The 27,391-nt window shown below is 36.3% G+C and overlaps 1 protein-coding gene across 1 annotated transcript in view; it reads left to right on the top strand.

Annotated features, from left to right (window-relative positions):
* SV2C (synaptic vesicle glycoprotein 2C) overlaps window positions 1-27,391 on the top strand; it is a 109,226-nt gene that overhangs the window by 57,134 nt on the left and 24,701 nt on the right. The window contains exons 4-7 of the mRNA XM_050328758.1: window positions 1,517-1,668; window positions 22,318-22,451; window positions 22,606-22,695; window positions 26,872-26,982. Coding sequence (XP_050184715.1) covers window positions 1,517-1,668; window positions 22,318-22,451; window positions 22,606-22,695; window positions 26,872-26,982 — 487 coding nt within the window. The remainder of the gene's footprint in view (window positions 1-1,516; window positions 1,669-22,317; window positions 22,452-22,605; window positions 22,696-26,871; window positions 26,983-27,391) is intronic.

Raw genomic sequence — 27,391 nt, 5'->3', positions numbered from 1 at the left:
TTGAGAGGTGGTTTATGCTTCTGTTCAGTATACTAGATACCATATTAGTTTTATAACAGAAAATTACTGTAGTAGATTCCACTATCTGAAGGGAGCCTACAAGAAAAATGGAGAGAGACTTTTTACAAGGGCATGTAAAGACAGGACAAGGGGTAATAGTTTTAAATGAACAGACAGTAATTTAGGTTGGATATTAGGAAGAAGTTTTTTCCTGTGGGGGTGGTGAGGGGCTGGGACAGATTTCCCAGGAAGTTGTTGATGCCCCATTCCTTGAAACGTTCAAGACAAGGTTGAATGGGCCTCTGAGCAACTTGGCCTAGTTAAAGGTGTCCCTACCCACAGCAGGGGTTTGGAAACAGATAATCTGTAAGATCCCTTCCAACTCAAGGCATTCTATGATTCTATGAAAAGCTGTATGAGAAAATAACAGTTCCCTAAACAAGCATAACAGCTCAATCCAATGTTTCATCAGAGCACCCAAAGATATCTTAAAATAAACTATGTGGTTATAGCACTGGATTTTCTTAGTCGTGAAACACCGTTTCTGTATTGGTGTTTTCATTATTAGTATTTGTTTAAGCTGTTTTGAGGTTTGTTCTTTGCTTTCAGTTTGGCAGCTCCCAGCTGACATCATATATATGCATTTATCTTTAAAATTCACATAAAAATTCAAACCATGCTGTATCCTGCTCTGAAGTATATAGTCTAGTATGTGAGAAGGTATTTTCATCATCAGGAAAAATAAAATTACAAGGACTTATCCTATTCTGGAATATTTGACAGTTTGCATTGGTAACAAGCAGGTAAAGATAGTAAAAGATGATTTGGAAACTGGTACAAAAAGTGAAACATATTTTGAGTTACTTCAAGTTTTGTAACACAAAGTTCAATTTTTTTTTTTTTTGGTCCACTGACCTTCAGAGAATGTTTATTTTACCATGTGAAAATTGAATATTATATGAATGTATAGGCTTTTTGTAAAAAACTAAGTAAAAATCCAACCTGGGCTTAGCCAGTCATGAAGTGCAACTGAATAGAAAATGCTTTTAAATATGTATGAAAAAACATTGACATTTAGTTACTACCGGATTATCTAAAGCATGGGAGGTAAGACTTAGAGAAATACCAGTTATTCTTTGGGAAAATTATTCTTACTTTTCCATTAATAACAATGTATTTTGCACCTGTCAGTAGACTGCCTTGATTTTGTAATGGTGGAATTCAGGACTGTGTGATGGTTTCTGTTCCAGTGACTGGCACACTGATAACTCCCTTGAAACACTGAATGCAACAAATAGTATGTAGAATTTTCAAGGAAATATTTTACTAAATTTGTGTCCAAACTGGTGGAAGTTTCCTCTAATGTTGCCCAACACATGGTGCAATTTGAGAAAAAACACTTGTGCCAGAGAAGCTGCTTTTGTTCAGCTTTTAAATGACTGCAGCCATGGGCTTGTTCAAACTTCAGCTAGTTGTTACTTTTCTTGCTTCATCCACAATCTGTATCTCCTTTTAGGATCGGTGGAGCACTGCCAACTGTCTTCTCCTATTTTTCGGAAGTGCTTGCTCGGGAGAAACGAGGTGAACACCTGAGCTGGCTCTGTATGTTTTGGATGATTGGTGGCATTTACGCTTCTGCAATGGCTTGGGCAATAATTCCTCATTATGGTAAGAAAAACCTTGTGATTTGTAGCTGTTCTAGTATGAAAGTAAAGTTCTTGAAGTATATCTTAAGACGGAGTACTCATGTCTGGTCTCAAACTACTGACCCCACTTTCAGTGGATATAGTGAAAATAAGTTGTACCCTAAATAAAAAATAATTTATTAAAAAACCCCAAAATTAGCCAATATCCATGTTTAGTCAGATTCTTTAAATTATCAAAAACCTGAACACATGAAAATATGATTGGTTTTACTGTTGAATCTGGGGAAAATAGATGATGTGGAGACTTGCATCACAAAGAATAAATTTTAAATTGCTGGGTGTCAAATTGGTACAGAGGTAAATTGTCAATTATACATTCTTGAGAAGAAGAGTGAGAACTTTCTTGATGTATGCAGTGCTGAAATCTGAAATTAGTCTGAAAAGAAAACTGTGCAGAATGTTACTTAGTAGATCTTTCTAGTAGTGTAAGAAAAGATTTATGGATCAGAGTGCACTTAAATGCAGTAAGGATGCATAAGGGCAATGGCTGAACTCATACATACACACAATATAAGCTACTTTGTGAAAGAGCTCTTTAACTACCCTGACATGGTTAAACATTATATGGATATACAGATTCAATTCTGAGTCTCTTGGGCTTGCCTTTCAGAAGAGTTAAGTGCTCACAGGTCTCCAGTGTCGCTGAGACTGCTCAGGGGTTTTTAAAAATCAGCCTCTCAAGTACTTGTCCATGGCAGTCCTCAAGTGAAGTAAAGCAGCGCAGTGAGTTAGCTGGCATCCAAAGCAGCTTTCTTTAGCCAAGCAGTGAGGTTTATCACAGTTAGATTGTGAAAGAGAGGACAACTTCATAAGGTTTGCCCAAAGTGATTTAAACATTTAGCAAGTGATAATGTCCAGAAATAAATTACAATTATGTGGACTAATCAAATACTTAGACTGTTGCATTAAAATTAATTTTAGAGTCCAGTACACTCAACCTGAATCTATGTCTTCAACCTTGCCTTTTGACTTTGAGTAGCTGGAATCAAAGAGTGGAATTTTTGCTGAGAAGGCACGATGTGGATTTTTTTTTTCCAATTAGTAAATTGCTCTGGGCACCAATTACGTTTTTGCTTTCCTGCGGACTTTTAGTTTCTTTTATCTTTCAGTTGAAAATGCATTATGACAGACTGATTTACATGTGTTGTCTAAATATAAAATTGTAGATTTTATAAATAACTCAATATCCTTTACTGAGGTGCCTTTAAAACACCACATGGCAGTAGATCTCGATGAATAATAATACACTTCCTTCTACCAAAGCAGTGGTCCTAGAGAGAAAATTTTTTTCTTTCTTTAGCAGTGGACGAATATCAACAACAAAAAGCAATGCTGCACAGATTTTTTTTTTGGTGTTGTTTTTTTCCTCAGGCAAAAATATTTGTTCAGTAACATAAGAGAAAAGCTAAAACCTGCTTCTAAACCTCATTTATATAGTGCATAGGGATTTCTGAACTCTGCTTCTCGTTTGAGGAGTAAGTTGTATTGATTTTTCTCAGCTGGCCTCAGAAGTTACTCGACAACAGTGAATGAAGTTGCATCTGTTGAACAGAGGTAAACTATCATTGAGCATAGTGGAATTATTCTTAATAGGTCAACACAGTAGAATAATTTCAAATATCCTTTTTTTCCCTCTTTTACAAATAGATTCCTTTCATATTTACTGTTTCTTATATAAATTACTTTAAAACGACCTAGATTCAAAAGTATATATTATCTAGCCCAAGGCAGTCATGGAAGCTATGTATGGATGTTATGGAAGCTATGTTTACCAGTTGAACATTTAGCTGCATCTTTCAGTCAGAAAACAAGTACTACATTCTCTGTATGTAACGTTTCACCTCTGCTGTTAAAGCAGAGCAGGAGTGTCCGAAACATGATGAGAGAAGTGGCTCTGAAACACAAAACAAAGTGTAGCTAACAGTTGTCTTGGCATCAGCATGTTAAGTGAGGAATTAGCATGACATACTGCTGCAGTGACCACATATGGAAAGGCTAATATTATCTGCAGGACAAGCATCACTATAGTAGGGCTTTTGGATTTATATATCTGTTGGATGTTGTTTAAAAATTGAAAACAGATATAGATTTGTTCAGGGTCTCCTAAACCGGAGCTCAGGCCATGGAGAAGCTATTAGGAGAAATGTCTGCAGAGAAATGCTTCTAATTGCAACTAATTAAAAAGCCCAGATTAGGCTGCTACAAAGAAATTGCTTTATACTTATATCAGGCTGGATAGGGAGAATAATAATCATTTTATAAACATTTTTGCAAATGCAACTTTAAATTTAGCATTGTGTTTCAAGGTAGATTAGTTCAAAGACTGACAAATGCATCAACTTGGTATTACGATAGTCTTTAAAATGTTCATTTTTCAAATAATGAAGAACCCTAGGATTCAGAAATTTCCATTTAAACTCTAGACAGTGATATCTTACAATTTTTTTATCCCAAGTTTATGTGGTAGTCTGAGAATAGATATCAAAAAGAATTATGAAAGTTGTTTTATCAGTTAAAAATAAACAAACAAAAGTTGTGTGACATACACATGTATTTTTGTAAAAATCAGTCTCAATTTTTATTGTAGCATATCTCCAAACTAAACATTGCGGGAAGCTGGGTAAGGATTTCAGTGTGCTATTAACTTCTTTTATTCTTAAATCTTATTCCTGAAAAAGAAGGGGGTACTTGGCCAAAAATAAATTAAATTGTGAGGCAGAGAACAGGACAGTGCAGGTGCCCAGGCTGTTACAGCATAAGCTGCATGTGAATTCTGAAGCTTTTTCCACACTCTAACATGTCAGTTCTGGTACGTACCAGAGGAGAGAGGAGATAGCCATGTCAAATGACTTTAGTGAACAAGTCTCCAAAGTATGAGCAGAAACAGAGACATTAATTCCATATATATGCACTGAATTCCAATTAAATTAGGTTGGATTTTTCCCTAAAGACTGCAAATTTCATAATACAAAATCAAGGAAATAGGAAATATACTTCTTTCTAACACACTCAATGTAAAAAGCAGATTTAAGTCTAAATATTTTTTCAGACCAGTGTAATCACATTGCATAACAGATCTTCATCTAAAGTATTCATTTTTCATCACTTGAGTCTTTTTTCCCACTGAATTAAGGACCACTTACTTTTGTTCATAAGAGAGGTATTTAACACAGTCCAGGAAACAAATTTGAAGTAGAAAGAAGTGGAATAAGAAACCTAAGAGAAAAGCATTCAATTTCAGAAGTGAAGATTTCTTGCCTGGCTGCAGTGTCTCTCTCTAGGTGTAAGTAGGATTGTATTAATATGTTCTCTTTTCCAGCAGATTTTTCAATTACATCAGCAAACAACTGGTGTTTTATTCTGTTACTGAAAGAGGACTAGTTACAAATGATATTTCTACTTTAGTCACTAGAATTTTTCTACTAGTCACTAGAATTTTTTGGTTTTGAGACAATAATTTCTTTACAGTAACACAGACCTTAAAAATGCAGACATAGAGGTGTCCAAAAGTTGCGCTCACAATTGACTTGCAAAATGTATTTAAAATATTAATGATAACTTCTATTTTTAAAATGTCTAGTTTTGTCTCCCGCTTTCCTCACTTTTCCCATTCTTTTCCTGGTCTGTAAAATATCTTATTTCTACTTTTCACTGAACATCTTTGCCTATTACTTTTTTCCGGTCAATGTCATTAAATGAGTTTAAAGGGCAGAAACTGGAGTTCAGTTTAGGTAAGGAAGAAATTAAGTTTTATATACAGATGTAGTATAGTACTAACATAAGCTACCAAATACATTTACAGAATCTCCATTACTGAAGGTTGTTAAGGGCACATCAATCCACAGTCTATCCTCAATAGTTTAGAACCACACTGTGTTCACTAAACCTTACACTGGAGACCTGTTCTTAATTCTGCTTTACATAAGTAGATAGTTCTTTCTGTAGGCACAGAAATTCCAGGAATAGCTTCTATTTCTATCTTACTGTAAATATGATGAGAGTGGACCAATCTGCTTTTCTTTCTAGTAGGAAGTGGCTTGCAGAGTTGCCTGAAAAACATTTCTCAGTTTGCAGCAGAAGATTGTTGAGGTGAAGCAGATCAGTTCGCCTGAAGAAAATAACTTCACTGGCAATTAAACCAATCTTTTTTAAGTAACTTTTTGGGTAGGTGGCTTGAGAATAGCTTTTGTAGTGTTTATATGTCATGTTTGCTCTGTTCTTGTGTCATCCAGCTGGAGATAAAAGAGAAAAATATATCTTCAAAACTACAGTAAAACCCTATTCTGTTTGAAATCGTCATGTACTGTACTGCAGTAAAATAAGCAAGGAGGTAAGCAGAGCTGCATGGAGGAACTATGCAAATGAGGAGATGGAGAGCTGCTGGCTCACTGTGCAACTCACAGCATGTACAGCACCAGGCAATGCTAATGGAGGAATTAATATCTCAGCCTAATGTAGATTTCACTGAGAACATGATGGCCTTAAACTGTTGAGTGGCAATGAAGTCAAAAAACCTTTTAACTGCCTTATTCTATCTTGGATTTTTTTGGTTTAGATGTTTTCTCAGTGGCATATCGCAGCAGCAGTATTAGGGCAAAAGATCCTATGCCAGTGCTATGTATTATCAGTGGGTTTATAGGTGTAGGGCATAGTGAGTACTAGTACTTGATGAGTAAGAAAAGCAGAATATCTTAGGAGCCACCCATCTTCCAGCACTACTGATGAGCAGAACTGGATCCTTTTGAGTGGTGGAAGCTCTAAGTGTGGATTTACAGAGATTTCAGTCTAGCCTGCTGGTCTCCTCCCATTATGAGCAAAGTGGAGTCAAAAGGTTGAACTCTTGTGGTGATGATTATTCCAAGACGAATGCCCTGAAAAAATTGTTTCCCAGTACATAAATGTGAAGAGTATATGTTTCAGATAATATGAGTGTAGCTTTTCATGTTTGTCAGCCTTTATTTTTGTAGAAATTAAAAGGCTGAGGAATTATTACTAAGATGAAGGACTGGAAGCCAGATACTTTGCTAGCAACCTATATAGGCTACAACCCATAAACTTGGGTATCTTAAGGTCTAGTTAAGAATGTTACCCAGATGGGTATAGAAAATTCTTGACTACTCTGAAAAATTAGGGTCTTAACCTCATTATCACTCGTCTGTAAGAAAACTCCCAAAAAAATTCTTTACTACTCTGCTGAGGCTGCACAGATATCTGTAAAGCATCTTTGGACACAGTTTGCTCAAATTTGTAGGCTTCTAAGTGTCAAAGTTGATGGTGATGCTGTAAATAACTGGCTGATACTTTTACAGTAATGACTATATTTCAGGTATTTATTACAGAGCTTCTAAATTTTCAGTTGTGGGTTAGAGGTGGGTCTGAGCATCAGAGGAACAACCTAATTTCATTCATGGCTATTTCATCAGCTGCTCCCAGCATTTCCTCAGCAGTGAAGTGCCCAACAGCTTATAGAAGTCTTATAAACCATGGTGTAGTCTTAGGGAACAGATGACCAAATTCTTTCTTCTCCCCTTCCTTTACTGTAGTCCCCAGAGTGGAATCTGACTGTCTCTGATGCAGTGTACCCATCCAGTCAAAAGACCAGGATGCATCTACATGATTTATAGTTAAAAAAATCACACTTGACTGGTTTCATATTGCTGCATCACTGCAGTTACTGTGACCAAAACAACCAGTGAAAGAAACTATACTCAGTAGTCATATCTACAGAGGTGATTTACTATTGTTCCTTGGATGTCAACACCTGATTAATGTGAGTTAGAAACAGGGAAAACAGTTATGTTTAGTTTCTTTGTTCAAAGTTGGAATGTGCTGAAATAGGTTGCTATCAATGATTTAGGCATGCAAGAGGTATATCAGTGATGTCTTCTTTAATCTTGCAGAAAGCAAATAAGAGAAAAGCGTGATTAGCTGCAAAAGGAATAAACTGTTTATTGCCAATAAGACAAACTGTAATGAGCTGAAATTTATGTCAAGGGGAGGTAGGACAGATAGTGAAAAAACTTTATGATGATATGTTAGTTAAGCATCTGAATAAAACTACTATAGAAGTCATGAACTCTTAGACATTGAAATTCTTTAAGAACATATTTCAATAATATTGCAGGGACCATTGTTGATTCTGATTTGGAACAAGTTGATGCACTGAATGCTCCCTCAAAGTCCCATCACCCCTATTCCATTGAAGAGATACTGTTGGTTCAGAATGTGTCTGGGTAGGCCAGAAAAGAGCAAATGAAGGGAAAAAAAGAAGAGAAATTAATAAATTACAATTAAAAAATAAAACAAACAAACAAACACAACAACAAAAAAACCCACACTCAACCAGCATTAGACATTCCCAGCACATTTAGAAAAATACCTGTCTTTATCAAACTATTCTAGCTGGTAACTCCAAAAGGAAGACAGAAGGCTTCTCAGCCAAATAACCCTGCACTGACAGAAACAGTGGATGTTTCTTTGTCCACTGTCCTAAACATCCTAAACATCCACTGGACAGACTGTGTGACGAACACGTCTGTCCTTGAACAGGCAGCAGTCACGAGCATTGAGGCCATGCTGCTGAGAACACAGCTGCGCTGGTCAGGGCACGTCTCCAGGATGCAGGACTACCGCCTCCCTAAGATCGTGCTCTGTGGGGAACTTGCCACTGGCTGCCGCAAGAGAGGAGCCCCAAAGAGGAGATACAAGGACTGCTTGAAACAATCCCTCAGCCTTGGCCATATTGATCATCACCATTGGTCTACCCTGGCCTCCAATCGGGAGGCCTGGAGACACACCATCTATAACGCTGCTGCTGCTTTTGAGAACACATGCAGGATCACTCTCGAGGAGAAAAGACAACGCAGAAAGAATCGCGTCTCGTCTGTATCACCTGGGGAGTCTTTCTGCTGTGCCTTCTGCAACCGGACTTGTCTATCTCGCATTGGCCTTTTTAGCCATCAGCGCGCTTGTAGCAAGCGTGGGTAGAGCCCTTCTCAAATCTTCGTTTGCAAAGCCTAGATATGATGATGATGATAGAAACAGGAATTTACAAGTTGAACCTTTCTTAATTTTTAAAATTCTGGACTCTCGAATAAAAAACAAACAAACAATAAAACCCAAAACACACGAACAAACAAACAAAACCCCAAAACATTGTTTTTTCTTACTTTCCTCAAACATTTCTCTAAAAATATGCCTTTTCATTGTAGTTCAGAACAAATTCAAGACATAGTAGAAGCTTTTTGGTAAAAAGCTGAGCCCAGGGCTTCATTTTCTATTATATGATAGTTTCTGTTCTATGCAGAAGATGATCTGAATTTTATCAGTTGTCCAGAACAAATAGAAATGCTGAAGAAGATGACCTGAGGAAAAGGTCCATGTTTCTTTTCTCAGTTGTAAAAAGTCTATGAATGCATAAATCTGTAGAATTTGAAATCAATATTATGTCCTTTTTTTTAGACATGGAGGAAACGTGATCCAAATTTTAAAACCAAGAGCAGATCTTCACATTTTCTTTCTTATACAATTGCCTTTCTAATACATTTTCTGTCTTCAAAATCCAGGTTAACCACTGAAAAATACCATTTGAGATTTAAAGAAGTTGGAGCTTTGTTAAGGTGGAATCTCCATTTGCTATGAGACTGTGCTAGACTGAATAAATGGAATAGATCAGACATAAAGATATCTATTACATAATGCAATATCCGTTGATCTGTTTTTCATTCCTCTAAGAGACGAAATGATCCTCAATGTGCTGTGCTTCCACTCTACAAATGCTTAATGCACTTCCCATTAATCTGGTATTCTGCAGATGAAGCTATATCTATACTTTTTAAATCTGAATTAACTGAAGTGCATCCAAGGTGGCTTTAATGTTAACTTGAGTTATCAACTTCTATTCATGAATTGTTCTTCATTTGAAATGATCCTATGAAATTAGATTATACTGAATATGTACTTAAAAAAAAAATCTTCATCTTTAGGAACAACAAGACTGAACAGAACACAGCATAATTTAGAACAGCTGCTTATGCAAATCTAGCTAGGAAAGCAAAAAAATCACTTTATCAGTTTGCTATTTTCTGTGTCCTAATGCAGGGTTTGATACGGTCATTTCAATGTTTATATTTGCAAATGTTAGAAGCTTAAGTAGGTTTTAGCACATCTACTTAATGAGCACTAAAGATAACTCATTAGTTAGCTTCCAATATAACCTTTTCCTGGGAACTTTAGATTGAGGGCAAAAGAAAAAAATTGTTTATTGAGAGGTTCAGTAAAAATCTAGCAAATTACTTTGTGAGCAGAGAAGTTATGAGGCCCATGTCTTAGGATTTCTGTCAATGACCCTGTGATCCTTTCTCTCCTCTCTTGCCCTGTATTTTTTAAGAGGCATCATGACAGTGCTTGCTTTTTCTAGATCTCTTTCTGCTATAGTATCTACAGTTATCCTCTCTTTTCCTCAGAATTGTGCTGTAAGAAACATTCAGACTCACAGACTCACACTCTCAGCATTCTCATGGCTGCAGTACAACCCTGCTCTGGTCTAGCTGCTGTCAGGGAGAAAGCCACATGTTTTGACTTAGTCAGACCGGTGCCAAAGTCAGTGGATGGTGTGGCTACAGTGCTGTCCCAGTCCTCAGGTTGGCTTCGGCATCCCTGAGGGACCAGTGACATCTCCTGCATTTTCCTCCATCTTCTGATGGGTTCTCTCTCCTGCACCTGGGCAGTACGTTTCACAACACTTGGGAGAATGTGATTATTTTTGAGACTATTTTTTCCTGTGATATTTAATTGAAGTAGGTTAATGGCTTTAAAGGATGCTGGTGGAGGAACTGACAGTCAGGTGAATAGACTATTTCTATAAACACTATTGTTCAATACCATAAACATAATTTCCCACAGAAACTATCATAGTAGGCAGTCATTCTTATGACAATAAAAAATATCCACTTCTCAGTCTTGGCTTTAATGAAAATTCAGTTTCACACAATGAATTGGCTTTGAGTAATTTAAGGAAAATTATACCCAAGTTAACGAACATGCTTTAGAAGTGTGGCCAACAGAAATATCTGCAGTCTCAGGCACTAACCTTGCTTTTTTTCACTTGCAGAAATAAATAGGATGCTGATCTGAAAAGATTTCTTTGTTAAAATTTTTAGTGTTAGAATGATAAAAAAACTTTCAGTTTACAATAGATGAAAAATTCATGCGATTATTCATATACAAAAAATATATTATTTTCTCTGGAACTTAAGATGACAGTACAAATTTGTCAACCGCACTTCCGTATTGTTTCTGTGACTTATAAAACTATCTACTTTGAAGAAGTTAATTATCGTCTTTTTAGAAACAGCTTCCTTTCACTTTAATAATATATTCTGTCTATGGGTTGGATATACAACTGGAATATAATTTTCCAATTTGCAGTGCAGTTGCCTTTAAAATAAAATTAACAAAATCAATTGCAGAATGACGTTAGATTTCTTTTTGGCCCCAGGAATTTTTTTCATACTTTTCTTCAAAGTAAAATATTTTATGTTACTTTTGAAAATCATGCCTACTTCAGTGACAGTAATTCCAAAGAGGTCTATTGAAATATCCCTGCCTACCAGAGTATCTGCATACAGTATCTGACAATATTATTCTTTCTGCTTATAGTTATAGGGGAGGAACCTGTACAAATATGTGGAAAAACCCTTACAGTGTCGTGTGCTTAGTATTTCCAAGACAGTTGTGTTTTTACACCATACAAAGATGGCAGCAGAAAACAATATGAAATCAGTAATGAGAAACATCAAGATTTCATTAGTGAGAGCTCTGGGCTGGAGTTTTCTTTCCTGGTATCGTCAGCTTTGATGATGGCCTAGGTGAGGAGGTGCTGCTTTCTACTACTGTCTGTTCCTTCCTTGCTGTTGGAGTCAGTATTATCTTGTTTCTGTGACTATCTGTCCATAGGCAAAATCCACCTCCCCACTGCCAACCTTTGGATATCTATGACAGACTATTACTGAGGATCATTAGTTCTTGATTTGTGAGTGCAAATAATATTTTGTTGAAAGTGTTTGACCAAAGTTTGATTTCAAGACTTCTGACCCATGGTTCACAGTATATACAGAAAAACTCCACATATTCGTCTAACCAGGTTTGTTTAATCAACTACTGTTAGATTAGAAGATAATGCTTAGAATGAATATTTGGTCTAATTGTTAGATCACATAAAGTGCCTATTGAATCTGTTTGTCTCTCTTGCAGTGATAGGATATTACTCCTTTTTGTTTCAAATTTTTAAAAAGGAGATAAAAAGAGTCAAATGAAATAGGAAAAAAGGAAACAACACTTTAATCACAGCACTGAAATGCTCATTAAAAAAGATTTTTCTTGAAACATCTTTAAAACAAATAAAATACAATAAAGGTAAATTTTGGAAGAGTTTCTTGAATTGCAGAAGTGTTCTGTTGTTACACTGCAGCAGCACACAAAAATGCTGGTAAAAGACATGTCATCTCAGTATTCTTCGAAAATTGTTTGAGCATTTTAATTAATGTTTTGTTCCTAAGTTAAGCTAGATAAGGAGGCCCCATTTTCTTTTCATAAGCAGCAGTGCCTTTTTCTGATTGTCTTTTTTGATTAATTGCTTCTCTTTTCTTCTTCTCCATGAGCCCATCATTTAAATACCCTTAGTGCAGATGCACATAAATCACGGGGAGTCCTGGACCAGGACAAGAACACATTTTCAATTAGTTTCCAGATCTAACAGCTGCTATTAGTAGTGTTTGGAACAACTCATCACATCAAACATAGCACAATTTGTGAGCTCAGAGGTATGGTTAGGCTGTGGAGGGCACCACATAAAATACATGTATATCATTGTATCTCTATTTTGCATACAGGTAGGACAACAATATGAAGTGATTTTCTTGCAGACAAGTGTTTCAGAGTCTGTTCATAATGGCTATTGCACAGGGCATTTGAAAATTTTACATCGTCTACGTATAAAAGTGGCGTTTGCTTGCTCTCAGTGATTTGCTCTTATACTCTTCAGCACTGTCCAAACAGATGCCCAAAAATTCATGCTGCAGAAGTAATTTTCCAATTCCTAAATAAAGTGGTGGAAAACGCTAAGTACGTGCACGAGACTACAAGCAGAAACCTTAACAAAAAAATTGAATTTAAAGTTATAGGAACAAGGTTTGAAACACAGTTTAGTGACATTTGATTGCACAGTCTCAGTGCCGACACTGTCCATGATGTTTTGTATCTCTGACAGCAGCATCTTTTAACATGTGGTCTCCTCCATTCCTTCTGACATTAACTGTGTCTGTTTGAACCATCATTTCTGGAAAGCTTGACATGACCTTTTCTTCCTAGACTGACAAGCCTCTAAGTTATGATGTTGTCAGAGTTGTGGCAAGCAGATTTTACCTCTTTGTTTTGCAGATTATGAAGTACCTTCACTGAACAGCTGCACAGAGCCAGACCCAAGCCAGGACTTTGCAAAAATGCATGAGTACATAAATCTCTAGGGCCACTTACTCAGTCAGCCAAACAGTCAGATCAATTATGTGCTTCGGCCCTTGTAATGAGATTTTCAGTGGTATCAAATAAATATTAACCCTTGGTGGTCTATTCTGGATTGGCATTGTGTGTGGTTTTGTTTGTTTGGTGTTGTGGGTTGGGTTTTTTTGTTGTTGTTGTTTGGTGGGGTTTTTTTTGTTTTGTTTTTGATTTTTGTTTTGTTTTGCTTTGTTTTTGTTTCTGGGTTTGCTTTTTTTTTTTTTTAATATCTGAGTACTTAGAACATCCTTTTTGTAGTTGTTAAGCTTCCATTGTAAACTCAGTGTAGTTACTGAATAGATCTTGTTTGTACTGGAAAAACACATTTCGGTTTTTATGCTCACTCTTTATCTGGTTGTCAAGCTAAGAAAATTCAGCTACTGATGTGGTTTTTGATAGCAGGGATTTCATAGGATGCTTTTAGATCATATAGCCATAAAAAAATTAAAACAAATAAATCTTTCATCCAGAGGACTTAGTTAGCCACTCTATAGATCCATTTGAAAAATGTCTAGTGGTCAATAAATTCAGGAAGGTCATAAACCACTGAGGTATTGCATCCCAGAACTACTTTGGGGTTTTTTTTCTGACTCAGTGGTACTACAAAGACATTGAGAAGATTGCAGCTGTGTGTATGCGTCTTGCATCAGAGCACTTACAGTAAGTCTTGGTTTTCCACAGGACTGAGAATGGTGCCATATGATGTAGCATTATAGCAGATCTTTGACAAAAAGGAGAAAATTTTCCAAATCCAATTTAGGTGCAGAATGTGACAAAAGCAGACATCTAAAGGAAAATTAAATATTTGAGCTTCTGATTACATATCACAGCTCTTTTCATGTTTAGCATCTGAATCTTGGACAAAAGTTAGCTTGTGTCCATCTCCATAAATTTCTAGTTGTCTTGAACAGTTTTCTCTGAGTAAGGGTCGTGAGTGCACATAAGGGAAGTGCAGAACATTCTAGCCTGTAAATATACATATTTACTTAATTTAAATTACAACATGGTGTTTCTGATTTTAAATTTTAGGAACATGCAAATAACATAAGTTTTAGAAGAGTTTTTATCCTGATTAGTATTTTATAAACTGTGAGGTAGAGACGAAGAAAGATATTTTGAGGATTCATGAAGTAGAATATTTTAGAAACACTTATTTAACATCTAAGCAGAAAATTGCAGATTTGCCCTGGCAAGCTTTCAAAATCTATGCTCATTAACCAGGGACTGTAATGAGTGAGGGTATACCCACTTCTCAAGGAGGATAATGATATTCACATTCAGAATGAAGTCATACTGAAATTATTCAGGCTTGATTCCTGGTAATAGATGTCTGAAGTCTGGCAAAACTACTCGGGACAGAGGCAAAACTCTTAAAGGTGATCAAAGCCAAGATGTTGCATGTTGTGTTGAAGTGCTTTGAGGTTTGACAGATTTTCAGTCCTATAGAATAGTTGCACTGCAATTGTGTTCAAAATTCCCAAAGTGCAAAATTTGAAAAATGGAAAATTCTCAATGCCCAAACTTAAACAAACAGAAGTAGAGGCCTGCAGAGCTGTCTCCCCTTCTTGTCAGTGACATCCTTTGCTCCTTTCCTGTAAGTGAAACTGTGATGGTTTTGGTCTAGGCCTTCCTGGTGACCAGTTTGTAACCAAGGAAGTGGCCAAGTACCCAGTATTCCATACGATTTTTACGTAAACCAGAGTATAAATAAGTTGGAGATTAGAGACCTCGCTCTCTTCTCTTCCAGCGACGGTCGGGAACTGTAGGTCCTTGCGTTGGTCTCACTTATCTAAGGCTGAGGCCTGCAGCGACCGCTGGCCTGACACGTGGGGTTTCGGAGAGTGCTGGCTGTGTCTGCCAATCCTGCTTTTCTAAGGGAAGTGGTGAGATCTGTTTTGTTAGTTATTAATATAGTTCTTGAGTTTGATCAGGTATACCTGTTTGGTGTCCCTTTTGTTCCCTTTCATCCCTTTTTTCCCCTTTCCCTATCCCTTCGGGGGGTGGATCCCCTTTTACTGTGTATATAGCATCTTAACTGTATATAACTCTAATTTACGTAAATATATATATATTTTTATATAAGCAGCTTGACTTTGGGTTCTTTAATTTTTATAGTTTTTTTTTCTTTGCCCTAGGAGGAGAAGGGAGTGGGGAAGGGGGCTGCTGTCGTGACTTTCGGGCATTTGGCAAGGAGCCAAGTCCAAACTATCACAGAAACATTTTACTCTTAGCCTTATTTTCATTAAGAGTCATACTGGTGGGTGCAATGAATAGTTCAGGTCAGGAGATCAATCTTGAAAGCTGTGTATGATAATCACTCATCAGCCAAGTACATCTCCAGAGTCAAAAGGGTATTGGAGAACAACCCTAATGCTCTTAGAAATGAGGTACAGGTGTAATAAGAGATAATGTAGAAGGTTTTGTACAAATTCGATGTCTATCTCTTCCTACTCTCCCTAGGGGTGATGGTTCTGCATTTTACTTACGTATCTTCCTTTATGGATTTTAACAGTACAGTATTCTCCCAAACTCTCTATCCTTTGGTTCTGATTTTTCTCTTATTTTCACACCTCTTCAGTGTTACTGAGGTCTTCTAGCACTGAATTGAGACTTAACCTGTGTATGTATTACTGCTCCTGCTTTATAGATAAAGAAAACCATAATAAAACACTGCAGATCACAAATAGCTCACCATGTAATTAGATTATGCTAGGGAGAGTCGTGTCTTGGACACTAATTAAAGTGAATAAACAAACATGTTTGTTTACATATCTCTGTGTAAGATAAATAACTTAAGAATGAGAGGAATCATCTCCTGTCAACTGTTTTGTTCTCAGCTGATTCTTTGCTGTTCAAACCAGAATGTTTCCAGCAGTGTACTTAGCCAACACCTCTTTTTTTTTTACCTTTTAACATGCTTTTTATATAGAGAGGTAACCATTAAGATTCATTTGTTTCAGTGATGCTTTACATGAGTAAAAAGGGAATTTGTCCAGCTCTGTGAACTGTGCATGAATCCTCCTATTATCATACCTGTCTCAGTCATATAGTAAGGGCCAAAGAGCCAAAACCAGTTCTGAAAATGTCATAAACTGCTTTTTGTGGAAGTTTTTTATTCCTTTGCCACTGTTTGTTATAACGTGGGAATAACTGGAATAGTCCACCGAGGTGGAGAATGCAGGGTAAATATGTAGAAAATTTATAATGGTCAATTTAGTTTGCAAGTCCTTTGTCTCTGGTTCTGTAGAGCTTCTCTTTTGCCCCATTAGACTTCATAAAATGTACACAGATAATGAGAGATTTTGTCATATTCATATCTCTGTTTCATTTAGTTGACCCAGAATCCTTGGCAGTAATGAAATTGAAGAGAAAGAATAGCTTCCCTTGTTCAAGTAAAACACTGACATGCCGTTTCCATTAGGATCAGTAGTGGCAACAACCTACTTAAGACCTTACATGTTTTAATGTTTATCAACTAGGAAGGCAAGTAAAATTCTGATTTCGTTATCAAAAATTAGGCCACTAATTAGACATCCTTTGCCACCCCTGTATCTCTGAAGACCAGACAGATACCATGACCAGACTATCGTGTACCTGCAGTTCTCTTATTATGAATCACTGCTTTAATTCTATTATATGATTACATCTGTTCATCTGCCATTTTAAAGATTAATTTCTTGACTATATTGGCTACTGTGAGTCACAGCATCTTGATACATCTACACTTCAGGGCAAACAAAAGTCAGATTTCAAACAGACCATTACAAACCATTCAGAAAATGACTTACAAGTTTCCCTTGCCTTGTCTCTACACCCACCTCCAGTCCAGCATTTCTAAATACTCTGATTTGAAACTAATTTTTATGCATTTTTTTCCTATCACGCCTCACACCCTAGCATTTCCATGGTAAGGAAACAAACCCAGCATCTCTGAATTCTGCAAACTATATGTAAGGTTACTTGAAAGGCTGACATATCATTACTAAACCTCAAATTTTGGGCATGTATCATACTGTGTAATTGTCTGAAGTATGGGTATACACAAATTCCCTCCTTAATGAAAAGTAAAACTAGGTAGTACTACAACAGGTATTAGAAACATTTAAAAAGTGGATTGTTGATGTCACTGTTCAGAGGTACTACTGCTGGACTACAGTGCTGTGCAGAAATTATGTTTTATGGTATTAGAGAGCAAACTATTTTCTACACAAGATCTGTCCTGCTTGCAGCTATCCTGGGTACTATCTGAATGAAAGGTACTGTCGCTGGAGTGATCAGAGACCTGATAATCTCAGGCCTTCAGATAAGTATCAGTGCCAACATAGAGAAGTGATCAGTGTCTGTGGTTACAGACACTCCTTCCTGGCAAAGGAAATATGTCTTTAGAAAATGCCTTGTTCCTTTTAATTACAGTTGTGTCAGTAGACCAAGTCTGGATTTGTTTGTAAAATACATCTGTTGAACACTATTACTTTCTTCTTTCATTGAACTGGTGAACCTCAAGGCTCCCAGGGACTAATAGTGTCAGCTACAGAACCATGCACCTTTGTTAAGTTACCTCCATCATCACCTGTCACACTTCAGCTATTGCATTTCCAAATTCCTTTTGCAGAAATTAACAGCAGCTGACTTGCTGAGACAGTAGGTTTGTAGAGTATCTAACTTTCTATATAGGCTAAAAATAACACTTCTTTTCCCATGTGGTATTAATAATTTAATCACAGGAAAGACAAGTGTTCTCCTTTGTGTTACTGGAATTTCCCATCAGTACAACACAGAATAATTCTGAAAACATTATTTCTGCAATTGTTTAAAACAATGTTTTTCATCAAGTTTTGTAAAAATATCTAACAGAACTTCCTCAGTTACATAACTTAACTGTTTTTTTTTTTTTTTAAGTTTCAGTGATGTTTTACCATTATTCTGATAAGTAGCACTAAAACATATGTGGGCTCAGATCCTATGTGACTCTCACGGTTACACTTGGTAATGCCAGGACAGACTAAATAAATGCAATAACAAAATAATCACGTGCTGAAAGCTTCAAAATATTTTCTGTCCTCCTTATAATTTCGATTTAGATTAGATTTGGGGAATACTCAACAACATTTGATGGTAAAGTCTTCCTGCGAACATTTTTAAACATTATTTGTATTAAGTGCGGTAACAGTGCCGCCAAGTGGCAATTTAGAGCAATCACGCTTTTTAGGTACTAGAAATGTTTCAAACAAAAACATTAAAAATGGAGGCCAGAAAGCTGACTTCTGACCACAGATTTTGTTGTAGGACAGAAATAAAAAATCTATAAAGTCATATTAAGGATTCTTCAGAAGAATCTATCGAGTTTATGAATTTGTATAAATTCCTTCATTATCTTTCTATTTCATCCTTAATTTTTAGGTATATTCCTGCATCTACTCCCTTCTTTGACCTACCAAAAGACAGAAATTTATGAAAATCTGGCTTTTGAAAATTTCTGAAATTGCCATGAAACAATTTCCTCTTATTCCTATTGAATGGCTAACAAAAAGTCTTTATCTAACCATGTTATAAAATCCCAGTATTTGGTTGGACTTTCTTTGCCAACTTTTATGTCTTAGAAAGATGTTTGCAATTTTATTCCTCTGGTATTTATAAACCAGTCTCCTTGCTGGCCAGTATTTATAGAGCCTGTAGGCACTCATATTTTTCATTGACCACATTGCACTTTAGTGTAACATGTATGAATTTGTGGAGATCTATCATGTTTCTTTTCAGCCCTTATTTTGGAAAGTGAAGCAAATAATTGCCATAAATCTGCTCTCTAGTAACTTATCTATTGTAGAGGATGTTCCTTGTGCTTGAAGATACTTGCTGTTCATCAGGCGTTATACATTTATAAAACTCATCCTGATGTGGACAGGTTTACGTCTCTATATATTCAGAAGGTCTATGAGATAAGTGTTCTTTTCTGTCCTTTGTAGCAAGAACTTTATAATATCATTTTAATATAGTAATACAATGGAGTAGATGAAATGCCATGTTGGAGAGAGAAGATTTTGTTGACATTGAATGCAACTTATAAATTGGTGATTATATATAGGTTAACATCTTGTACATTTTGTTGCTGCTTTACTGTGTGCTCCTGTGTTTCTGCAATCAGTAATTGCCAAGTCTGTGATTCACCTGGCCTTTTCACGCAGCTGGGAAAGCAGGAGGTTGATATTCAGCAAAAAGGTTCTTGCAGCAGCTTCAGATTCAGTCATTGCAGGTTTTGGGTTGCTCTACAGTAGATTATTCCCAAGATGCATTTAGACCAAGTGTTTTGCAATTCATAAAACATTGGAACTCACCTCCATTTTCAAGATTAATGACTCAAGTACAGCATAGCCAGGGAGCAAGGCTGAGCAGTGCACTGAATGTAGCATGTAGAGCTGCTGTCTTTGCTCTTGTGTAATAAATCAGGGAAAGGAGAAGGAAATTGAGTTACAGCCAAGAACACACTTCCATTTAGTTTCAAGACTTACACACACTGGAAATGAAAGCCACTTTGTGAGCTAAATTCAGAGCTACTCTACTTCCAGATTAGCTTATGATCTGGGAAAAAAAAAAAAAGAATGTCTTAAACATAAGAATAAATCTAAACTTGCTCAGTATTTGAAATACATGTTTGTTTTGCTGATCTAGTGCTGGAGTTGGAATAGATGGGAGGAGCAGCCTCAAGAAGGCTGTGTTATTACTTGCTTTTTTTCCTAGAAATTTCTTCATATAATCCTGACATTCCCTTTTATTGTTAATTCATCAGATATATTAGATTACAATATAAATTGCAGCAGCTTATACAGTACATTAAAAAAAACATGGAATAAGAGCAGTAAAAGCTGTAATGAACCTTTCACTTGACATATCCCTCAGATACTTTGAGGAGCTAAAAAGATGTTTTGTAGGTTGACAGGATGACAGCAGGTTGAACAATGCACTCATTGCTTTTAATTAAATGTAGTATGGTTTGTTTACACCTAAAAATAAGTTACCACCAGCATTTTCCAGGACTGGCTACAAAGCACAAGATATTGCTCTTGCTTTGTAACAGGTATAAAGCCAGGTTGATTTCACTTACTGCAAACTGCTCTTTGTACAGCTCAATCTCATAAATCCTAAACTAGGGCAGTGAAAGGCAGATTGCCTAACTATACCAGTGTCTCTGTGTATTTATGGAACAGTTTCTAGTAACAACAAATGCCAGTACTTTGACTGATACTGAAAGTTCTGAGAGATTAAAACCCCCATCCTGTGCTGCCTTCCCTGCAGCACTCACAGTTGCACAGCTGCCCAGAGAGTCAGCTCAGCTCACTGCTCTGACCAAACATTACCTTCACCAAAAGGAAATCAGTTTGCAAATTCTTCATCAAGAGAGTTTGTTCTGTATTTTCAATTATGTAATTAAGAATATGATTCTAGTTATTAGAATAAATGTGTATGCAATATCCAAAACACAGAAATGGTTTCTACTTACCTCATTAACTCACTGTAAACCTTTCCTTTTTTATTTCCTTCCCCTAACAATTCAGATATAAAGTACACCCTTATTATTTAAGACTTGAAATTCTATAAGATCAAAAATTGACATTATCCAAAAATCAATAAAGAGTAAATTTTTAGACACTTTTACACCTTTTCTTAAAAAAACCCAGTTTATCCTTAAATATGAATTTCAAGTTCTAGTTTGGAATAATATTTAACATTCAATTTTAGACAACCTTGACTTGTTGGAGGGAAATTTGGTGTGGTAAGGTCTGTCTTTTTAAGCGTTACTTAAAAAAAGGTAATACGGGATACCAAGATCATTGCCAACACTGTTATTGATTTTACCCCTTTATTCCTGGCGTAAAGATGGCAGCGCTAAATGAGGCTGTAGACCAAGCTGACATAATTTCAGAAATGCAGAAAGTTTATTGTAGATCAGAAAAAAAAACCTGGTCTGCTGATGAAAATGTTTCATGGAACTGTTGATAAGGAACAAAAATCATGGATTGACTGTGTTTTTCATATGGTAAGATGTAAGAACTTTGTTGTGAGAAACAAATTTTTTTCCCAACAATATGTTTATGGTTCACGGCATAGGATCTTTACATTCTAAAATGTACTTTACATTTCACAGATAAATAATACCTTTGAAGAACTATTTAGTAGACCATTTGGTACCATGTCATAGCAGTTGTTTACCAACATTCAAACAGATATAATTAACTATGTCTTTTGTCTAGAAAAATCAGTCAGCAAAGAAATATATCAGATTAATGCAGCATCAGCTCTTCCGTTAGCCAGGATTCCATTTTCTTCCAATAACCTCTTCTGCCCTTTACCATTATTTTTATCTTCCACTTATCTTTTAATAAGTTATCCTTGAAATTTTTACTTGAAAATTTCTGCTATGTTGAAGCCAGAATAAAGGGCCAGATAGTTACACAAATAATATTTCTTAAAGTGAATTCTTAGGTTTCTTACAATTATAGCATTTTAACAGTCCAGTTATAATATACTGAACAGTCCGATATTTTATTAAAAAGCTGAACCATCAGCCTTCCAGTTTCACACAGGAAACTGCTATTAAAAGTATTGAAATTAATTCTGTAGGAAAAGTTAATAATAAGGAAAGATACACAGTTCCATAAAATACGTAATTTGAGTGTAGATTTTTAAGTCTCTCTTCTTCCAGTCTTCATAGAAAACTATTTCTTTGTTTGTGTATTCTTATGCATGATGATGATGATGATGTCCCTGTTTGATTCACGTAACTACCTTCATGTAGATTTTGCTAAGACAGCTGAAGTTCGTCCCTGCGTAAGGAAGTCTCTCACCCTGCATAACACTGCTGTTTTCCAGCATGACTAGTCATATGCAAGAGGCTGAAATTCATAATACAAGATTATTTGTTAGATGATCAATATTTGCAGAAATATATCAATCAGGCTTCATTTAAATATAGGTATTATTATGCATCTCCAAGAAGCTGCAGTGTAACAAGTATAATACTCCTTATTTCTCTACATTTTGTTAATTTCTTTTTCCGCAGGGTGGAGTTTCAGCATGGGCTCTGCCTACCAGTTCCACAGCTGGCGAGTATTTGTGATCGTCTGTGCACTGCCCTGTGTCTCTTCTGTGGTAGCCCTGACCTTTATGCCAGAAAGCCCACGGTTTCTGCTGGAGGTATAACTTTCCAAATGGTTTTTAGATTCCAGTCAAAATCATTTCTGTATTTACATAATAACCTCTACATAACAGGCATTTAGATTGTTCAGGAACTATAGTGAGTGTCTTAATTTATATATATGTTGCACTTACATTTTGGTCTAACATTTAGGTTGGAAAACATGATGAAGCTTGGATGATACTGAAGCAAATTCACGACACAAACATGCGTGCTCGTGGTCAGCCTGAGAAAGTCTTCACAGTGAGTATTGCTTTTAAAGCTAATTACCTAACATCAGCAAACTCTCTGACTGTCAAGGTCTGGAGGGCTTCAGCAATCAGTATTAACACTCTGCATGGCAAAGACAATTATTTGCATTCTAAATATCTAAATATAAGGTATTGTGAGTTCCTACAGAAATTACTGCATATAAAATACATGTTAAGATATCAGCCTTTGGCCAGCATATTCTTGGGTATATGAATGCACAGTGTGATAATTTTATCTGGTGTAGGAAGATTCCATCTGTGTTTTATTTATCAAGTTTACTTTGCCCTTAAAGAATAACAGTAGCCACATAGAAGTCTGAATTAGTTAGCTGTTGTGTCTTACAAGCTTTGGGTTATTTTCCTCTTTTTATCAGGTAAATCAATAATTTTTAAAATGCATTTTCACTTCTGTGACGTAGTAATTTTAGATATTTAATATTCTCAAAATGTCTTGGATACTCAGTTGCATCTTTTTGAGGTCTAATGATAAGGCTGTTTTTAAAGTATTGATGTATTGTTTCAATTGGAGGAGAAATTGGCAATTAAGAAATGGGACTTTTTTATGGCATCTTCATAAAGGCTGTACACAACAATAGTGTCTTCTTGGATACAGTAGGACCAAACAGCACCTCCTTGCTTTGAAATCCAGTCTGCCTTTCCAACCTGTGCTATGCTGTGGCAGTACAGGCACTCAGCTCTCTCTCAGAGCCATGTGTGGGATACCCTTCCTCTTCTAGAGGCTTTCTTCTTACTATACTGCACATATGACTCAATTAAGAAATTCTCTTAAGACTTCTGCATTTGCAGGCAGTCTTGAGGAATGACCCTCTGACTGTATAACTTTATTCCATTGAGACTTGCCGTTTGTTCTTTTGGATGCAGTTTCCATTGCTTCCATTTAAATCTTTCCACAAAGAAGCTCAGGAACTCCTATATTTAGCTTGAAAGAAGGCTGGCTAGCACACTTATCATGTTTGATCCGCCTTTATTGGTACTCCAGTGACCTACTCCTAATCCCACCTAGTTTAATATTTTATTTTCTGATTTAATTTATGAGTAAAGGGATTTGCCTAACACCATACAGCTAGGGTGTAATTTCACAATTGGCTCTTGGTGATCTGAGCTGCTTTCAGGCAGAATATGCCTGCTCCTGGTAACTCTGAGGGTTTTTTCTACCCTTGTTGATATTCATTGGCTGATTGCACAGTCAGCCATAGCACAGACTCTGTGCCCCTTCAGTGCTGGCTTAGGCACGAGGAAAAAGCAGAAGTATGCTGGGAGAAAATGTGGGAGGAAGGATAAGTCTCTCATGTCACTTTGACGTAATTGTAATCATATCCTAAAGCAGCTGTGGAGATGAAAACAAAGCACATACCTGTTATTTCCAGTTCTTGTGAATTAACAAGTCTCTTTCTACAATTGTTAAAATGTGAGACTGAACTACTTTATTTATAGTTAGTTTTGTTAGTTTTGGTCAGCCACTAATTTTGCCAGTTTCTGTCTTGAACATTAGGAAAACTCAATTCCAGACATCAAGGAGTTGAAAGATTAGAAATACTGTACTGTATGTCAAGGTTAGACATATATAGAGCTCCCTATTTTTAGCTTGCATTAGTATGATTAGAAAATGCAATTCTATATTGTACAACATCAGCACTTCATCTTCTAAAACTCAGAAAACAGATAACTTACACATAATTTGTTTGACACATCCTTTTAGTATCTTTTTTTTTTTAAGTTAATCCTAGATATTGTGACGTTTTGTCTCAGTCATTTATTCACATACCTCTCCCAAATCTCTTTGCTAATTCAATACCATTCGATGACTTAGGCTCTACTGTTTTCCTTCACTTCATATTACTATTTGCATCAGACACGCTTTGATAGTATGTTTTCTAATTCTACAGATGATGTAACTTTTACTTTATTACTCCTATGGTTTTAGTGTGATTTCCTTTTATATATTTTCCTGTATTATATTGACTTACTCTTTTTCTAGAAGCTTTTTCTCACAAGTCATGTTTAGTCTTGTTACTCACATTATCGAAGGGATTATCTTCAAACCTTCAAAAAGATAAGTCATGCACTGACAAACAGTTGATTATGGAGTTAGAAACCCCAAAATGGAATTCTGGTTACTGAATTGATGGAGTTGACGGCCCTTCATACTTTTGAGAATCTCTCCTGAAAGCAGTGATACTAACAGAGATGGTAATAAATTGACAGTATCTTCTATCATGGCACTACCCAAGTTAAATGTTTATGTATGTGCTTAATTAACTTCCTGAGCTCTTAAAATACATATTCATTAGATCTCTTGATTTGAATAATAAAAAAACCCAAAACTGTATCCTTAAAACCAAAATTTTCTCTGCTCTTTCATTGCCATGTATTATTAATTTTTTTCCCTGCAATATTTTCCTATGAAGCAAGTTTTGATTTTGTAAAAATTTAGAATATTGCATATTTCTAGTCACTCCTTTAGAACAAAAGTGTTATTTTCATTAAAATAGGTATTCTTTATTGGTTTTTTTCTTTCATTCTTCATATACTGGTAGCTGAATTTGCATGGTCCAGATGGAATATTGTCCTGATTCAATAGGACTTTTCATATGTTAAAGAACCATCGGGCCAGGGAACTTTTGTCCCCAGTCACATTCAGTGGTCCTAGGATATACATGGTCCCCCAGTTCCTGTGTCTCTAAATGAGTCAGGTGGCCAGTATAATGAAAAGGCTGTCCCTGGGCCTACAGGAGTGGCACTGGTTTACACTGTGGGATTCAAATGGTACACCCTTTCTGCTCAGAGGTGTGGTATGTAAGGATTTCTGCATGTAGGAGACCTCAGATAATCTTGGAGGACTCAGTCTTTTGTGTAACACATTTCATAAAAGCAGTTAAGAAAAGCTTAAAATCAATGGAATGATGTGGACAGGCTTATTGGAAGAGGCACGACAAGAAGGTTACAGGCTTTTGATAAAATCATGATCTGGCAAGACAGTGAGCTGTAATACTTCAGAAATGAGGGCGGTTGTAGCTAAAACTGTTTAGTGGGCTTTTCTTTGTTCTTCTTCATGGGAGAGTCTGCTGATGCATCTGCAAAAGTGGTGGGCTCAAAACTAGAGCTTTACCATCAATATTGCTATTCCTCAATGTCCTGTAATCCACCACGATATACTGGGAGGTTGAGGGGGAGAGGTGTCCTCATTCTGTTAAGAAGAAACACAGGCTATGGCTACCTTCAGAAACTGCAGCCAAACATTGAACAGTCAGTCTCTTGGTCTTTCCTTCCTTCTATGTCAGTCCCTCTCCCCGTTTTATTAATTTTCTTTCCAATCTCTATTTGCCTTCTTTTGAAATAAACTGTGGATGAATACACTGCCTTTTGTGATATCACTATTAAACTGGGACCAAAGCAGAAGCCAAAACCAGAACCATACAATGGTATAAGTTTATCAGGTCCTGTGTCTGGAAAGACCATGTAACACATTCTTGTTCTGCTACCCAAGGGAGTGCAAGTGAAAATTACTATTATAAGCAGCATCACATTCTCCGTCACTGGTGATTCTATACTTTTTCACTTTTGATGAAGTAGATGATTGTTCATAACAGTAATAACATGTGTGGTTCCAGATCATTTCACCTCACTTTTTCTCTCTTCATTAAGTTCTCTGTTTAACACTACACAAAAAAAGAACAAATTAAAACGGTTTTTCAACAGTTTTGAATACTTCTCTTTTAATTGCTCTCTCTTTAGTCAGTAGATTTGCAGCAACGTTGTGATAGCAAGTCAGAAACAATCTGATAGCAAACTCTAAACATACTTAAGTGTTTGATGGTTTAAATCATGTTTTAAACTTTGTGCCATTAGGGGGACATACAGCAACACTCTAGAAGAGTCTGACAACAATAGCTTATTGTAGACCGAGGAAATTTATTTCCTGCATGCTTTGAAAGCAGAGCTTTTCTAATACAGTTGCATTCATAATGACCTTTGTCATTACAGTGTGCTACTATTCCTTTATATATTTAAAGCATTTTTAGTGTAGACACAGGTTTAATATCTGCCCATTTTTATAGATGGGATTTAATAAACCCTACCAGTACTCCTCTACAGGCAGTTAATGATTCAAGAAAATAAAAATATTTGTGTTCTGTTTTTATTCTAGGTTACCAGAATCAAAACACCAAAGCAGATAGATGAGCTCATAGAAATAGAGAGTGATACCGGAACTTGGTACAGGAGGTGTTTTGTAAGAATCCGCACAGAGCTGTATGGTGTAAGTAACAACATCTCCATTCACATTACCTTTCTTCTTTTCAATTAGCTTTCTGAAGTGGGAAGGATTCACTGAGCTCATGCTGTTGATACCTGCAATGCTACACTTTCCATGCAACTGAGACATTCAGGAACCAGTGTAAGGTTTTGGTTTCCTGACCCAGAAAAGATGCAGGTGAATCACAGGGGTTGGTCTCAGCTTCTAAGGAGGGAAATGCTGCCTTGGTCCTTACACAAGTGATAGCTAATAACTACATAGTTGCATTCACAAGCACTCCAAAATAAATATGTAGTGGGAACGCATATCAATATATACCTGTGGAAATAGGTTACAAATGATGAGATGAAAAATTATGAGGAAGAACTTGAGACAGCCACATTAATTACAAATGTCAAATTTGTGAATAAAG

Source organism: Myiozetetes cayanensis, unplaced genomic scaffold (assembly GCF_022539395.1).
Source record: "Myiozetetes cayanensis isolate MyiCay16 unplaced genomic scaffold, myiCay2020 scf4, whole genome shotgun sequence".
In the NCBI taxonomy this organism is placed as follows: domain Eukaryota; kingdom Metazoa; phylum Chordata; class Aves; order Passeriformes; family Tyrannidae; genus Myiozetetes; species Myiozetetes cayanensis.
This window is presented reverse-complemented; position numbering and strand designations above follow the sequence as displayed.